The 18847-nt window shown below is 39.3% G+C and overlaps 1 protein-coding gene across 4 annotated transcripts in view; it reads right to left on the bottom strand.

The window, feature by feature from the left end:
• The window catches only part of LOC124711639 (protein angel homolog 2), a 167728-nt gene that overhangs the window by 16878 nt on the left and 132003 nt on the right, over nt 1–18847 (bottom strand). For all 4 annotated transcript variants that reach the window (XM_047241826.1, XM_047241827.1, XM_047241825.1 and 1 more), the window contains one exon: nt 12953–13084. In XM_047241826.1, the coding sequence (XP_047097782.1) occupies nt 12953–13084 (132 nt within the window). The remainder of the gene's footprint in view (nt 1–12952; nt 13085–18847) is intronic.

The following is an 18847-nucleotide window of genomic DNA, read 5'->3' as shown; positions in this document are numbered from 1 at the left end:
CATTTCTTCATTTTGATTTAATTAACATTGACATACTTGAGTATAATCCGTATTTTCATAAAAGAGAAAGATTGGTCCTCAGTTTTGAAGGATAGAATACCAGATCAAATTTTGTGTTTAGTTTTATGTATGTAATTGATTTTTCTAATTCCTTTTGACTATTCCTGGTTAGTATCGTTTGTTATAGGGTGAAATCAGTGATTGTTTCTTAACTTAAATTCTATTGTTGACGCATAAACAAGTACAAATTCTGTAATAATTGTAAACATTTGGAAGATGAAGTACTAGTAATCATAAAGTATCTATTTAGCTCTATTGAAAAACATGTTAGCAAAATCAGCCCTTCATTAATTCCAAGGTAATTGACAGTTTTGTCTAAAGTATTGTTTGTGTAACTACATTTGTTAATTTCATGATCCAAACAAATAATTCGGCCTAAACTTCATAGTAGAAGAAACTGTTAAAAAGACACAATTTTTCGATGTATTCAGTTAATTGAGTGAGTTAAAACTTAATTGTAATTTCTGTAAATTTAACTTCGAACAATGTGTAGTTTCAGTAACGATTATTGTGATGATATATAAGGACGTGATTTTTGGTCACACGACAGTCAGTCCACGGCCGAGTTTCTGATGAGTAACCTATGCTGGTTAGAACAACAACAATGCTTCAAATTAACTGTGGAATAAGTGTTAAACAATTAGGCCATGTGTAAAAATAGTGACAGTGTCTGCTCCATTCGTAGCCGATTATTCTTAGAGAACTGTGAACTTTGTGATTAGGTTTTACTGCTCACAGCTGTTCAACAGTAAACTATCGTAGCAGTATGTGGAGTTTCGCCTGCTAACTGTTAATGAGGCTTATCGAAGGTTAAATAATAGTGCACTGGTCATATAACTGTGTATTATTAGTGGGTTGTGAAGGTTGTGAACAGTGAAATTAAAGTACTGTGACACACAACAGTGCACCTGTTGGCTCAATCATTTAAAGTAGTCAGTGTCGGAATTCACACAACCCATTTTTCAGCCAGTACATCGACACCAAGGTCAACAATCAACAAACGGAGAAATAAAAGCAGGTGGGACAACCACTGTCTGTTTCTACAAACTTCTGGCTGGACAATTTTTCTCACTAATTCTCTGACTATGGATTGGAGATAATTATTGAGGAATGGAGTGAAGGGAGCATCTGATTTAAATGAAGTCATAAACAACTCAATCTGAGCAGCTAGTCTCAAAAAAGGTGAGATGAACTATCAGCATCCTTCCCCTCAGGGACTTAGCCCAGGGGCAGGAAGGAATCCTGCACGTCTGTGGTGCACTTGCTCGTGTGCAGTTAACAGGTGTTCTGCGTGCACCGAGGGGCAAGCTGGCCACCCACTTCTCTCCCCTACCCACCATTCCGTCTCTCCGCTCCATCCTCCGAAATGCGTTTTGTTTCCTAGCTTGCTTTATTGAATGAAGGAATAAGGTTAGTAGGAGTGCTTGACAGAAATCGTGGTTTGAAGAGTACCTATTACCTATGATACGTTTTATTTAATAATCATAGGTAGAGTTTACAATATGTTTAATGTCTGGAACAAAATTTTTGTATACAGACAAACGCAAACAGTTACGTAAATTTTCATCACTGATGTTCGCTCTTAACCGAGACTTATTAATTTTCATAACAGAAAAAATCTCTTACAAACGTATGTCGAGCCAAACATTGACTATATCTTCGCGGCTTCATAATGGAGACGAGAAAACTCTTGCTGTGGAAAGTCGTGATAAAAGTCTTTTACATGTCTTGCCAAAAGGAACTTGTCTCTCAGATGAGAATTACACTATAGATCTATTAATTCCATTTGCAAACTGGGATGAATATCATCTACAGATCTACAGAAACAGCAAATGGTCTCGAGAACCATTCAAAAGCTTGGGATAAATATGATATATCCCCAAATCGCTTGAGAAATTCCTCTTTTATTGCACTAAGTACAGAAACATATTCTTTGCAATTCTGTTCTCGCACCGTAGACAGAGTAGGGAAATGCACTCCATTCCCTGACGAGAGCTTTAGTTCCCTCAGCTCAAGCTTGCTAGTGAAAGCTTGCACCTTTTCAGCCATTTCAAAAATTAGCTGATTTTCTCTTTGCAAACTTGTGTTCAATGCATTGTGTCCGGCAATGTCCACTAAAAATGCAAGGTCGGCAACCCACTCTGAATCTTCTAACTTGGGATTGTACCTTCCTTTGTCCTTTAAAAACTGATTTATTGGTATTCTCAGCTCAAAAAATCTTTTGAGTACATTACCGCGGCTAAGCCAGCGGCCTTCGCTGTGGTATGGTATGTCATCGTACTCTTCCCCAATTTCAGCTAAATATGTGTGAAACTGTCTATGTGTAAGCCCGTGGTATCTCAAATAATTAACTGCCCGAATAACCACTTGCACGACGTCCCCCAGTTTTGCTGCTTTTACACAGAGTACTTCTTGGTGCAAAATGCAGTGGATGCTGTACAATGATTCTTCTGTATGCTGTAGCTTTTTTCTTAGTAATCCAACAAATCCCATTTGTTTCCCTTTCATTGCAGGTGTTCTGTCTGTTGTCACTGACACCAAACGTTCCCAGTTTAAGCCGGCTGAATCTACAGCTTCTTCAACGGCTTTTAGTATGTGGCGGTCGTGCCTTTCAAAGATATCATATCTAAAAAATCCTCTGTTATGTGCAGAGCAGTGTCCACGCCATGGACATAAACCACTAACTGCGCGGTGTCTGAAATATCTGTGGACTCATGAAGTGCGATGGAAAATTCAATAAACTCCTGCACCGCACTCCTTAATTGACGGTAAACATCACCTGTCATGGCACTTATACGACGGCTTACAGTCCGCGGAGAAAGAGTGATAGCTCGAAACTGATTTGCATTCAGTGGGCAAAGTAAATCAGCAGCGTTGTTGATGCACTCCTTTATAAACTCATCTTCAGCAAATGGTTTTCCAGCTCTTGCTATATTAATCGCAATCTTATAACTTGCATATACTGCTGGGCTATCATTGTTGTCGTCCTGAAAAATTGAAAACAGTGCTCCATAAAATGTTATATCAGTTAGATGAGAGACATGACAAAAGAAAGCCACAGATCTCTCATGACAACAGCAACTTACATCAGATTCATCTCGTATCGTCAGATCGCTTTTCTTAAGCTCAGTCAATTTCCCCACCAGCTCAGAATCCTACAATAAATTGTACTCGCCCTTGTAAAATTTATTATAATGGCGTTCAATACTAAACTTCCGCTGACCAGTGAGAATACTGCTACATATTAAACATTTTGAATTTTCCTTTTTAAAAGATAGCAAATCTCCACGTCTCTGTTTCCTTGATTCACTCTGCATTTTCCAGTTCTTGAAATACAACGTTCACTACGTAGGGGAGCTTTGCATCAACATCCACAGCGTAGCCTGGTATTACACTGCCGCAACCTGCCAGCTGTCGCCACTGCCCCAGTCGATGATTGCACAGGATCAGCACACATGCAGTGCTGTGCGCTCATGAGCCCCGTGCAACGTTTGCCCGCCCCTGACTTAGCCTATACAATCCAGTAGCTATGGCTCATAGTAATTCCAGCAGTGCCTTCGATTTTGCTTTTACCTACTTCGGTTCCTTCTTTACTCTTTCTACTTCCTTTAAACAACTTTAAACACTCATTAATATGTGCTGAATTCAAACTGATACCATTTCATTTTACAACCACCAAACAGCTCAAAACTTCTGTGGGAAAACAAAGGAGCTAGTAATTTTGCTGAAATCAGCTTGTCACGAGGAAATATTTTAAATCAGATTATAAGGCTTTCAGTAGCTGAACAATATTCTGACCAACTTCGGTACAACCTGTCTTAAAGTCACCAAATGTCTGAAAGTACAAAACCATGGGACCATTTGGATTATCCTCAACATTGAGCTGGCTTTCCAGCTCTCTTAGGAACACCTTATTAACATTAGGGCCATCCATGGGCACATGAACAGCCTGCCTTTTCAAGATTTTCTCACAGTGGATGCACCTGCCTCAAATTCATCAACCATATCTTTTGCAGCACTTTAAATCAAAATAAGTGAAATGTGGTACCTGTCCAAAACATGGCCCAACAAACTATTCTCAAAATGTACAAACAGATCAAACTCGATCACGACCATGAAATACACTGAGTGAGGTGGCGCACTGGACTCCCATCCAGGAGGACGATGGTTGAAACCTGCATCTGGCCAACCTGATTCAGGTTTTCAATGATTTCCCTAAATAGCTTGAGGCAAATGCCGAGATGGTTCCTTTGAAAGGGCACAGTCAACTTCCTTCCCCATCCTTTCCTAATCAGAATCAGATGACCTCACTGTTTGGTCCCCTACCCCAAATCAACCATGCAATTACCGTAGCACAGCAGCAACAATTTCCTGTAGGTGTTTAGTGAAAAATGGCTCCAGTCCGAACATAATTTTCTGTTTACTTTTGAAGCTGCATTTTGGAGTCAATATTACTGTCTGGGAACACATCTGGAAAGCTGCAAATGTCCTGAGAAGATTGGTGTCTCACAGCAGCCAACAGATCAAATGGATCTCTACCTTCACCATGGCATCCCTTTGCACATAATCTAACATCGTCAGATCTCATCCAGAAGATTTTATAGTAGGTGCTTCATGCAATTGCCTCAGGGTAACACCTGGTTGCTGTGACACACCACAACTCCCTGCCTGTGCTGCAGTAAACTAAAAATACACGGAAACTAGTAAGTACTACTTTTCTTCACAGAAAATGATAGTTTTATTTTTCAGTGCACTTGTCGAATCAAAGGCACTGTCAAGATTGTCCTTTCCATTGTTGGAACTGACGATCAGCTGAGTGTAACTAGAGATGGCAGGCAGCACCACAGGGGCTAGGTCTGGTGCAGCAGCATTGGAGCCTGGCTATTTGCTTTGGTTAACATAGATAAAGATGATGTGACCTTCTTAGTTGTCTCAAGCCCAGCATGCTTCTTTCCCATGCATGTCTGGACAAGGTCTGCTTGCTTATATGGCTAAGTGACAAATTGGTTTTACAGCACGTATGTCCCCATGAATAGCATGGTTTTAGAAAGCATTGTTCATGCGAAACTCAGCTTGCCCTTTTCTCATGTGATATATTGTGAACAATGGGTGAAGGCCAACACGCAGAGTCCGTATTTATAGATTTCCAGAAAGCATTTGACATGATGCCCCATTGCAGGATGTTAATGAAGGTACAAGCATATGGAATAAGTTCACAGATATATAAGTGACCCAAAGGTTTCTTAAATAATAGAACCCAGTACGTTGACCTCAATGGTGAGTTTTCATCAGAGAGAAGTGTATCATCAGGAGAGCTCCAGGGAAGTGAGGTAGGACCGCCGCTGTTCTCTATATACACAGTTGATTTGGTGGACAGGGTGGATGCAATCTGTGGTTGTTTGCTGATGATGCTGTGACATATGGTAAGGTGTCATAGTTGAGTGACTGTAGGAAGATACAAGACAACTTAGACAAAATTTCCAGTTGGTGTGAATGGCAGCTAGCCCTAAACGTGGAAAAATGTAAGTTAATGCAGATGGTTAGAAAGATCAAACCTGTAATGTTTGGATGTAGTATTACTTAAGTCCTGCTTGACACAGTCAAGTCGTTTAAACGTCTGGCCATTATGTTGCAAAACAATATGAAGGAGAACGAGCATGTGAGAACTGTGGTAGGGAAGGCAAATGGTCGACTTCGGTTTACTGGGAGAATTTTAGGAAAGAGTGGTTCACCTGTAAAGCAGACCTCATATAGGACGCTGGTGTGACCTATTCTTGACTACTGCTCAGACTGAAGGGAGACATCGAAGCAATTCATAGGCGGGCTGCTACATTTGTTACCGGCAGGTTTGAACAACACAAGTGTTATGGACATGCTTTGGAAACTCAAATTGGAATCCCTGGAGAGATGGCGATGTTTTTCAAGAAACACTGTTGAGAAAATTTAGAGAAATGGCATTAAAAGCTGACTCTCAAATGATTCTACTGCTGTCAACATACATTGCACGTAAGGACCACAAGGATAAGAAACAAAAAATTATCGCTCATGTGGAGGCATATGGACAGTTGTTTCTCCCTCGCTCTATTTGCGAGTGGAACAGGAAAGGAAATGTCAAGTAGTGGTGCAGGGTACACTCCAACATGCTCCATATGGTGGCTTGCAGAGTATCTATGCAGATGTAGATGTAGCACGAACCAAACACTGAGTTTTTAAGACACGTGTTCTGCAATACACCAAAATTTCAGGATCCTTAGTCTACCATCCCTCCCACTCTCAGCCCAGCCTCTTCCTCATCCCCACCAGGTTGCCTCTCCCATCATGTACTGCTGTTCATAGTCTGGCTTCAGTTGTCAGAAGAGACTGTGGTCGTGTGTGTGTGTGTGTGTGTGTGTGTGTGTGTGTGTGTGTGTGTGTGTGTGTGTTGGGGGGGGGGTATTTTTGACCAAGGCCTTGTTGGCCGAACAATTCTTGTGTGACGGCCTTTTGTTGTGCCTATCTGCGACTCAGTATCTCCGCTATATGGTAACTGGCAGCTATCCTTTTCATAATATTGTTACATTCCCTCTTGGATTTTCCATTGTTTAATGTATATTTTGAGCTATTTATTTTCTTTGTATTATGATGACACCTCCTACATCATTGTGAGAAGATCCCTGGATGAATTAATCAAAGCTGGACAATGGTGTGTTCTCAGGATCAAGTTCTGTCTAATAATGGATGAAGTCTCAGGAATTACTGTTTTTCAGCCATTGTCATGGCAACATGCTATGTAGACAGGCTTCAAGGACAACAAGACTTCGAACAAGCAAACATATTAGAGAGAGAGAGAGAGAGAGAGAGAGAGAGAGAGAGAGAGAGAGAGAGAGAGCACTTCTGTCATTACCAAAAAGAAACTGGTTGTTCACAGATTCCCAAATCAGATATCCCTCTTAGCTCTCCTCGTGCTACCAGTATTTCCCCTTTCCTAAAGTTTTTACCTCATACCCATATGATTTTTCATAGTATCCTAAAATTTATGCTTTATAGCCTCAATTTAAGACTAAGTCTTTCTGCAGTCTGTTCATTCAGTCACATTACTTTTCAAACTATCTTTCACCAAACATTTCTCACATTAACACTGTAAAAGGAACACACTATTTTCAATAGTTTTCTTAAAATGAGAGGAAAACTTCTTCACATCTGGATGCACAGATGATTAAGGTCTTATTAAAGAGCTTAATTTATCATAGTCTAAAACTGTGAGTCCCAATTACAACAGATAATTTCTACTATGATTTCAAGTGACATACTGTTACATACAAAAGTTCAATTCATTGATTCAGAATATATACCCTGCTCAAAAGAATTAGGAGAACATGACTTTGGGGTCTACCATACTCCACTGGGCAATAATTGAGCACCGCGTATTTCATCAACTTTCTCCCGGGTGAAAATACACTTTTTCCGTGTTAAGTGATAGTATACCTTTCCTCAGAAGTGTAAAACTTGTCAATCCTGTGCAGCAATAGGTACACTGCATATCTTCGTATTACAAAAGTATAAATTCAAATTCCACCAAACACTGCATGATACTTTCCGAAACATTAAAATCGAGATGGCGATGTACTATTGTAAGTCAGTCATCGCTCATGTCGCGTGATCTCACCAGCTGAGGACGGCGGATATTCAGACCATAGGACAAGTGATGTAGTCAGCCAACAGCAATATCACTGCTAAGTAGCACAAACACACAGATAGGAAAAGTAATGGTTTAAATTAATATACATAGTGTTGCTACAAGAAAAGGAAAGCTTACACATATAATATTGGTCTCTAAGCTTAATAAGCTGCAAGAGATGCTAAGCTTTTACATATAATGTTTATCGTTTTTGCATGAGTTAAATTTTAAGATACATCACACAAATGTGCCAGTAAAATTTGTAATAATGGCGTAGATGTCTGATCTGGGCTCAAAATTCTTCTAAATGGTTGTCCTCAAAGAGTTGATTTTTTAATGACAGCAAAATGCTGTGATTTAAGAAATTCATCGTACATTCTTGCACATAGTTCAACTTGTGTAAAAGGAAATTTACTTTGAAAGTAATGCTTTTCAAACAACCATTCGCAATATTTTCCTGTGACCTGTTAGAAACAGGTTTGTTTCAGAAGTTGCCAGAGAGTGCCCTGTAACAGGTGGCAATGCACTTGCGCAGTTATGATGACGCAGGAAGCCCATATAAATATCTTACATAATGTCACAAAAGAAGCAAGACATCAGACATTACTCCAAGAGCATCAGAATTTTGTGAACAATACTAAAATGCATAATTCGGCTTAAAGTGCACATTTGTATGTCCAAATTTGGATGTAAACTTTCTTGGAGTACCAGTACTGTATTATCCCATGTTTGATTCTTTATTATGGCTTAATCCCACACGTGCTAGAAGATGAAAATGTTCACTTGAAATGCAATGAACAGTTGAAACTAGCCTTGGGGGGGAATTAAACACTTCGTTTCAAGTAAACTGACTGCCTCAGCAGCATAGATTAATAAAAGCCAAATTTCTTACGCAAACCAACAAAAATAACTTCATTGTTCTGCAAGGCGATTATTGCTCGACTGTCAGAAAGGTGGAAATAAAATAAAATCTGAAACTAAAAACATATTCTGACTTCCGTAATTATGTGAATGTATTTTAATTCACTTGATTGCTCCCAGCCACAGAAATCCGTTTTGTTTTCATTTGATGTGAGAGCAGTAAACAAAGAGGAAACAGGAAAAATCACTAAATGTAAACACTGGTCACGTGGAGACTACCCACCTCCCTACTACAACTCAGACTGCTCTCTGCATCAGCTCCGGATCAACGATATTATCGAACTGTGGCAATACTAGATAGTGGCAGCCCCACCACCTTCCCCTCGAGCGTTTGAGGTAGAAGGAAAAAAAAAAAAAGCTAATAATAATAATAATAATTGACTTTTCGAAAATATGTCAATTTTGTAGTGAATATCTTTCTGAAGAGCCTGGTACATAAAACATGTGCGTTCGATGAAATTTCAGACATGTTACTTTGTCTTAAGCGTGCCAAAGTGCAGTGCCACGCCTCTTCACACAGCGTTCTTCTACCGCACGTCACTGTATTTTGCTCTGTGGAATTCAAACGTGTAATATTTTGTAATGGCTGCCATCAAACTACGTTTAGGACAGTGGAAATTAAAATGTCCTGTATTGCTTCTCCTGCTTCCAGTTGGCTGGTCTGACATCCTGCCCCCCCCCCCCCCCCCCCCTCTTTTTAAAAAAAGAAAAACACTCACAATTACTGGATGGGATTATTTGTAACTGGGAGAACAAGAACGCTTAAGAAAATTTGCACTTTTTATTAGCTAATAACTTATGTTTTGTATGACATAAAATTAAATATAGAAAAACAAAGATGAGGTGACTTACCGAACAAAAGCGCTGGCAGGTCGATAGACACACAAACAAACACAAACATACACACAAAATTCAAGCTTTCGCAACAAACTGTTGCCTCATCAGGAAAGAGGGAGGGAGAGGGGAAGACGAAAGGAAGTGGGTTTTAAGGGAGAGGGTAAGGAGTCATTCCAATCCCGGGAGCGGAAAGACTTACCTTAGGGGGAAAAAAGGACAGGTATACACTCGCACACACGCACATATCCATCCACACATACAGACACAAGCAGACATATATTAAATATAGGATACATAAAACCAGTAAAGACAAGAGACAAGCAAGCAGTACACATTTCTTCAATCCTCAAGACCTAGAATTTTCTCTCTCTAATTTTGCTTCAGCTTTACATGGCATGCTTTTCTTTCTGGGGAAGAATCTATTACCTGATCAAAGTTCGTCAAACGTTTTGCTGCATGAAAAAAAGGAAATGTCCTTGTCCAATACTGAAAAAGCTTTTAATACAAATAGTACCCCAGACTGGTTTGGTTTCTCGATCTGATTACATATAATTTGTCACCCTGCTAGAAAACTAAATTAGCCTGTCTAATATTGTGGCAACTGTAACACACACCAAATAAATGAGACTGTTTTGGCACAAATGGTCATTTTTATAACACCACAGAATATAATTCACAAAGTACCAATGTCAAGTGCCTATTAGGCCTACTACAAGCAAAAAGCTTTATGTTAGGAAGCAGTTTCACAATTCAGATTCTCAAGCATGAGATTGAAAAGTAGTAGTACGAAATTTTTATATGAATTTGGAATCGTCATACTCTTCTATAATTTGTGTGATGTCCCTGTTTCGCTCATTCTATCAATCAATCTTGTCATCACTAATTCTGTAACTATACCTGACAGTGTGAAAACTTATTCTTTGATTAACTTTACTAACCCTGCCACAGTCACCCGTTTAGTTATCCCGTGTTTATTCTCTGGTTAGGCGTTATTACAAGTTCGTACAATGAGTTTTCCATGCTACTCCCAGAATAGAACTTAGGCGGCTGCTAGCCAGGGACTGTACAACTGGTCTTTACTAGTGTAGCAGTCTGGCAGGAAATTTTCTGTCATTTTGTTCGATACACCGAAAAGATAATGTGTAATCTTTTTAACCTGCTATTCCTGTTAGTTGTTTATTTCCACTCTGGTAGTCTAAATCCATGGATTTTGCTAGTAATTATAACAACACTGATCATCCGCAAATCCAGAAAACCAAATAAACAAACAGCGATTGGCATTCACCCGTTCGGCTTTATTCCACTCAGGTCATATGGCCTTGTCCCCTTTTGTCTGCAGGAAAGTTTATTTCTAGATGCAACATGGATTCCCCTGGCATAGACATAACGTATACAATGCATGCATTAAAAAATGTTCAAAAACCAACAGGGATGCGTATCAAAATAAAATGAATAATCGATAACCAACGTACGCTTGTTGCTAGGCGCTTTGTGAAATAATGTTTTTTTCCCTCAAAAATATGAATTTGGCACCCCTACCCCCACCACCTCCTACACCAGGGCCTATTGCACATGCATGAATCTGGCAGCTTGCGCGCGCCAGTAAAGTTTTTCCAGGCAGCATCTGGCTGCTTGCTGCTACTGCTTATTCAGCTAACAGCAACACTTCTGTGGCCAAAAGCAGGAGAAGGTACTACTCATAAGCAACTCAGCTGCACATGTGCAAGAGCCCACTTGCAACTGCTCAAATGAATCTAATGTAAACAATTGTGTCGTCACACTCATTGGAGGCAATTTGGTGTTCTGAAGCATTGCACTGTCTTTATAAAGCCTTTGACACATTTTGTTGTTGTCAGACACTTATATGAACGCTGTGTTTTATTGCTGTATATGGCGTATTTCCTTGGCAACTTGAGTTTTATTTTTGTTTTTTTTTCTCTTGTTCATGTTTTATTGCTGCAGTATTATTCTGCAGTAGTGGATTACAGTAATAACCTTTGTTAGAGTATTGGTTCTTACCAGGCAAAATTACAAAAATTTAACTGGAAACTAAAACAATGAAAAATTCTTGGACTTCTAAAAAATTCGCGGGTTTTTCCCGGTTTTCTCCCGGATGAAAAAATTTCCGGGTTTTTCCCGGATCTCCCAGTTCGTATACACCCTGTCATTACATCCTTGATCATTTACATAAAAAGAACTCAAATGTCCACAGGTGTCTAAAATGAAGTGGAAATAATCATTCATACCGTCTTCCGTACACTTTTCATTGGACTTTGAGAGCTTCAGTAACATGTATAACATTTGTGAGAGTGTATCACTGTCTGAAACATAAGTGGCATGTTCTGTATAAATCTACAAATGTCACCCTCTGGTATCCATTTTGATTCTTCAATGAGGTCCATGAGAATTCTTGGAGAGTCTGTGGTGGGATAAGATGACCACGAACATGTCTGTTCGGGGTCACCATTGTAGGCAGCAGCCATCACATGGTCCAACAGGATCTGTTTAACATACTGCCTAGTTGTAAGGCAACCATGAACAATGACAAGATCGGCACGACTGTCAACACTGAAGCCTCCCCACAACATCACAGAACGTGGAAATTTGTTGATTTCTTGGACGACATTTGGCAGGTAATGCTCACCATGCGGTTTCTACACACTAACATGGCCATCACCTTGCATCAGAGGATATCTAAACTTGCCTGTGGATAACACGTTTTGTCAGTGATGAAGTTGCCAGTTGACATGGGAATCGCAGAACTGAAGGTGAACTGTGAGATGATGATGTGTCAAGTAGTATAATCTTGCAGGACATTTGGATCGCAAAGTCCTTTCTTGTAATCTTTTCATTACAGTCTGATCAGACTCATTGGCTCCAGTGGCCTTTTGAAACTTTCTTCTGGAATTTTCTTCCAGTGTTCTGATGGTATCTGTACGATGCCGAAAAGAAGACAGAGTCAGGTATCAGTCTTCACATGGGGTTTTAATGTGCCACCAACCTTGTCCAACTTGTCTTGCATATTGACCTGTCTCCCCGTAGCGTTTCCACAACCTATGGATGACACATGGTTAGGCGTTGGCCTTTGCAGTAACATGACCAAAGGTCCATCCTTTTTGGATCAAACAGACCACCCTTGCAACCTGCACTGCATTAAGATGTTGCATTGAATGTGCTTGGTTGAATACAATGTCCACAAGTGACAACTGCCATCAGTGTACCTCACTAGAAAACACTGAGACATGAGTAATTGCTTCATTCTTTTGGGTCACCTACCACTGTAATGCATAACACAGCCAATATACACTGTTGGCCACACTGAAAGCAGAGATCTCAAGTCATTCAATAAGACCACAGGTAGCACCTGTATAAAAATAGATTTGACTTACTGGGTGTTGATAAAAGTGTTTCCCTAATTCTTTTGAACAGCTTATTTGGCATTAAGGAGGAGGAAATTTGAGAAAATGTATTACCAACCTGTAAAATATATAGTCCACAGAGCACCAACCATTTTGATATGTTGTTGCCTCTGCCATATCAGAGTTGAGTTTCCCATGTGAATATACTGAGCGTAGCTTGAAAGGATGAGAGAGAGTTCCTGTTCCAAATCTGTGAATGGAATACAAAGAACAAAAGTAAAGAAATAATTTTACTGTAATGGACATATGTTAAACTGTTTCAAAAACAGCACACACACTGCTCAGAATAAAAGATCCATTCTGAAAGTATGTGAACTTATGAACTACTTTGTTTGGCTCAATCCATATCCGTCCAGTTTTTGCCTACAGTTTTACTTCCTTCATGTGCACGACTGCTTATCATGAATCAAATATTTGCAAAGAAACAACTACTGATTGATTTTTCCATCTCTTCTTGGTAGCCAAAGAAAAACAAAAAAATCTAGCGGGCATGACTGATGAAGCTTTTAGTTTTTAATATCTAATAATGGAACTGACAGTGTCTTGTCCATGACAAGTGTCATAGTAATGTTTCTGGCAACAGATTCCATCTACATCAACATTTTTTTTTTTTTTAATTAAGTCTTTCAGACATTCAACAGTGGAAAAATACTCATATTGGAGCACAAAAATGATGACTATGTTACTATTTAAAAGACTCTCACAAAACTGGGAAACCAGCTTCCACAAATTCAACCTTCCTCACCAAATTTTTGGCATGTGAACATATTGGCATTCTTTCAACAAAGAAATAGAACATTCTAAATCCTTTTACCCAGTCCTTCTGCACAGTTCATACTAAGCAACCCACTCTCACTGCCACTGTCTATTAGTCCCCCTCCCCCCCCCCCCCCCCAATGCCTCCTTTTTCTCCCACTGATTTACAGTATAACCCTATGCCATCACCTCCTCTCTCACTTACACTGTCTCCTTTTGTCTTTATTCCCCACTGCCACTGTCTCTACCGCACATCAACAGCTGAAAAATTCTGGGAGAGTCCATCTGTTTTTTCCCCATATACCAGGGGTGGCCCTGAATTCAGCTCATAGGCCATGCCCCAGCACGAGTGCCAAAGTGCTCAACATGGCCAGCAGACCCCCCCCCCCCCCCCCCCCCCCCAGGTCAAACCACACTGTCTGAGCGTGAGGAGTGAGAAGAAGAGAAACTGTGAACACACCATATTTAAATGGCACTGCAATAGCACTGCAATAAAACTTAAAAACTTTGTTTTATATTTCACATTTCGCAACAACATAGATCACAAACAAACAAAAATTATCAGTATTATTTAGTTATCTTCGGTGCGATGAAGACATAATATAATCTAATATTTATCTGATACAAACTGTCAGCATACCAACAGACACAATCAGTTTCACGAATGTTCAAATATGGGTTGCCAGTTTATCGTGACTTATTTAGTTTCATAACAGAAAAAAAAACATCTTTCACATATATATGTTGGTTGAAATATTCTTTTGCAGCCTCCAGCCTCATCATGGAAACTTTACCTGGACACTTTTAGTGTTAAAAGGATTCGTCCTTAAAATGAGAATTACCTTGATCAATCGGTTAAATTTGCACAAGCACAGGGGTGCTTTGAATTGAAATGGCAAACAGACTCAAAAAAAAAAAAAAAAAAAAAAAAAAAAAAAAAAAAAAAAAAAAAAATATATATATATATATATATATATATATATATATATATATATATATAAGATTGACAGTGCCCTCAAAATGTTTAGGAAACTATCCCTTTAATTCTGTCAAGGTTCCAATGAATCCTTCAAATCTCACACCAATCAGTGTACAGAACTGGAATGTGTCCCTTTGACTACGCAATTTTCTACTAAATGCTACCCTATCAAATCAGAAAGAAGTTGTTTCTCACTGTGCAATGTCCTACTGTACGCAGTGAAGTCCACCTAAAATGAGAGGTTTGCAATCTATTCCAGATATTCTAATTTTCATTTCTACACTTTTTTCCTCTCCATAACTTCAACTCTGCAGTAATATATAAAATTTTCATATTGTTCATTCAGTTCCATCAAAAACTGTTGCAACTGACAGTGGAATCATATGTATGACTATTAGAAGTTTTACTTTTTTTCTGTGCTGTCACTATTTGACTGTAATTATATTTGTTTTTTTGTTATAGAATCCACATTTCAGCCTTAGGCCATTTTCAAGTACAAAACTGCAATAAACGACGGAAGTATACATCAAAAACAAAGCAAACATGAAAAATATTGTATAAATACCATGATTCTTTACCTTATTTATATGTCAAAAGACATCAGACAAATGTGAAATACAAGCCATGCTCAGGAAAGCTTATGTGGTCATAAAGGCCAGATATGTCATTAGTAAAAGTGAGAACATCTCTAAAATCACTAAATATGTTGCAGACTTTCATTTCTGAAGCCTACAGCACAGCTATTATATGGAACTGCTACCCAACAAATAGGTATGCGTCACATTATTGGGTCTGAACAACAACTGACATGGATATAGATGAAACAATCTTCCAAAGATCACCTCAGAGACATCACAGTCCGCACAATGCAATCTGTGGTGTGTTAGGGAACAAGGTAGCTGAACTGTTTATTTTGAGTGATAAATAGATTATCTTTGCATACATTGGCACATACAGTGTTCATAGAATATGTCATAGAGGCCCACTATTAAAATTCACATGTAAACATTGTGAAGTTTCTTCTTGTACTATATTTGCAACAAATAATTGAGTTTTTACCTTGTAGTACAGTTAATTATGTAAAACATGGTGCACTACATAGGCAAGTAGTAATACGTAATGTTACAAACAGCAACAGCAGCATGGAAATGTTCCCAGAAGTCCCTCACACCAGCAAAATCAACCAAGAAAGCCACAATGCAATGGCTACGAAATGGTGGGGAGGGGGAAGGAATATGGACACAGCTGTGGTGTCAACAGAACATCAGACATTATTCAGACTGGATGGGGGTTGCAGTGGTATGGGTGGCAAGGAAGGGGAGAAACTGAGGGAGAGGGGTTAGTCTGAAGAAGTGGGAGCCCAAATGGGTGAGGGGACCAAAATTCATTAGGTTACTGGACTCACATCCACACTACTGACAATTATAAATAAACCATCTCTGGAGTCCATGTTATAAAACTTATTGAGGTACTAATAAAATATGTATACCCTCTTTCTTTTGGCATATATGTAAGGTAAAGATTCATGGTACTTGTACACTATTTTCTTTGGCCGCCCTTTTCTTGCTTTTGTGAGATATACTCCTGTTGTTTATTCCACTTTTTGTATTTGAAAATGGCCTTAGGGTGAAATGTGGATCTTATAAGAATAAAACAAAACTTATTACAGTCAAATAGTGGCAGTATCATTCAAAAAATTTACCGTGAGTATGGCTCTGGCTTAAATAAAAATTGTCAAGAAATTTTACTATTCATTACCATTTTCTTCACACGCTCCATATCTGTAAATCTAGCACAAAGTGCTTCTTAATGTCTGTTGATTGTGTAATTTTTTGCTCTTTCATTATCAACTAAATCTTTAAATTCTTTCTGCATGATACTGTAATATCTTTTAACAGCACCTTTGCAGTACACATTGCTTATGCGATTGCATAATATATACTGGGAATTCTCATCTCTCTCTTCTGTTGTTCCCATTCATTTTTAAAGTCTTCTGACAGTAGATCACTAGAATGTCTCTTTATTTTGCAGACATACACTGGACCTGTGAACATCCTTCATACCATGAACAAATAGTGAATGATTCTGCCAAACTGGTCAGTTATGTCGACCAAAAAATGCCACACCACAAAACTCAATGAAACGTCATGCTTCCCAGTTCTTCTGAGAAGGACTGGCAAAGCCATGGCTGGCCCTGCTCTATATATACAGTCTCCACTGATCCGTATTTTACATTTCCACTGTCTTCTCTCTCTTTCACTCCCATGGCTTCTGTCTCCATCCCTCTCTCTTTCTCTTTTACTGCCAGTATTTCTCACTCACCAACACTATCTCCTCTCTCTTTGACTCCCACTGATACTGTCCTATCTCTCTCTCTCTCTCTCTCTCTCTCTCTCCACCCCCCCCCCCTCCCAGCCACCTTGCCCCCACTCTCCCCCCCCCCCCCCCCCCCCCTCACACACTCACTTTTTCACTGCCCCCTTTTTTTTCCCACCATCACTGTATCCCTCCACTTTCTCTCCCATTGGCTCCCTTTCAGCACAAAAAAAGCATGAATATGTTTGTTCGCTAACATTTTCAGTGAGGAAGGTGGAATGAGGATTGACACAGCTAATTCACCACTTCTCTGTCAGACTCTTTTAAAGAAAAACATATTCACCTTATTTGTGCTCTGGCAGGAGCATTTTTCTGCTGTTTCCCTTCTTTTCCCAGCTTCAGCAGGGTAAGCTGCTTATATAGACCAAATTCTATAGCTCAATAAAGTTTCAACAGTTTATTTATCTACTTCAACACATTTATACAGGGTGAGTCATGATGGGAGGTAGTCCTTAGGTTATTTGGAACAAAAAACGTAAATAAAGTAATGGGATCAGATCTGTAATTAAGGAGCTACAGTAATTGAAAAACTCAGGAAAATGGCAGAAAAAAACTTTTATTATAGTATTTCACTATCAAAAATGCACGTAATAATTACTTTAAACAATTTTGTAGCAGTCTCTTGCATTCAGAGTGGATTTAAAGCAGGTGTTCAAAATTTTGTCCCTGCATTTGAAGACAAAGATTCGCATGGGAATAAACCGCTCATTCCTTATTGACTTTGTGGCATCGAAAATGCATTTTATCAATTATTCTCGTGTTTCCACCCTAACTTGGTACTTGATGTCTTTCATCCACCCCCAGATGCAGTAATCTAGGGGTGTTAAATCTGCGGATCTGGCACGCCAGTTGATAGGGCCCCCACGACCTATCCAGCGACGTGGGAATCGCTGATTAAGATAAGCTGTTACCACAAGGTGGAAGTGTGCAGGTGCCCCATGATGTTGGATGTACATGTGGCATCTTGTTTCCAGAGGAACATCTTCAAGAAGCTGCGGTAAGTCTTCTCGTAAAATATTACCGTACACCTGACCATTTAAATTTCCCATGAGAATAAACGGCCCCAGTAATTGGTCATACACAACACCACACTAGACATTGATACTGAATCTGCGTTGAAATCGAGATACTACTGTGGCATGGAGATTTTCGTCTGCCCAGACATGCATGTTATGCATGCTGTTGATGCAATCTATTGTAGAGGTTGCCTCATCACTGAACATTATGAAGTGATAGCACTGCCGATTTCTTTTTAACCAGTTACAAAAGTGCAAACGGTTGGCACAATCAAATGTGGCCCTAATGGAGAACTTTCTGCACATGAAAAGGATACAGTCCTTTCTCATGAAGAATCCTACATACCTTAGATTGTGAAAAGTTCAATCGGGTAGCTAGGAGTCTTGTACTTTAACGAGGACTGCACTCTACTGAATTAAGAATGTTTTCCTCTTCTTGAGTGTCATAATGTATTTTGGAGAGAATACGAATACTGGGAAGAGTACCATTTTCTAGCAATGTTTTGGCACTTGAAATTCTACAATCAGGATTACCGTCACAGAAGCCCAAAATGTACACCATCTCTCCATACTCCTGTGATGAAAACTTGTACGGCATTGCAAAGTGTATTGTACACAAGAGACAATAACAGTAAACAGTGACTGCAGTATCAGCAAAGTGGTTGTTATGCAAATGTACCACTCACTGCACATGTCGACCTAAGACTGATCGTGTGTCCTGTGAACACAAGTGTAGCGCTCCATACACCATGACATGTTTCAGAACTCTGTTGTAGCTCCTTAATTATGAACCTGATCACATTACCCTATTTACATTTTTTGTTCC

This window comes from Schistocerca piceifrons, chromosome 8, assembly GCF_021461385.2.
Source record: "Schistocerca piceifrons isolate TAMUIC-IGC-003096 chromosome 8, iqSchPice1.1, whole genome shotgun sequence".
Taxonomy (NCBI): domain Eukaryota; kingdom Metazoa; phylum Arthropoda; class Insecta; order Orthoptera; family Acrididae; genus Schistocerca; species Schistocerca piceifrons.
This window is presented reverse-complemented; position numbering and strand designations above follow the sequence as displayed.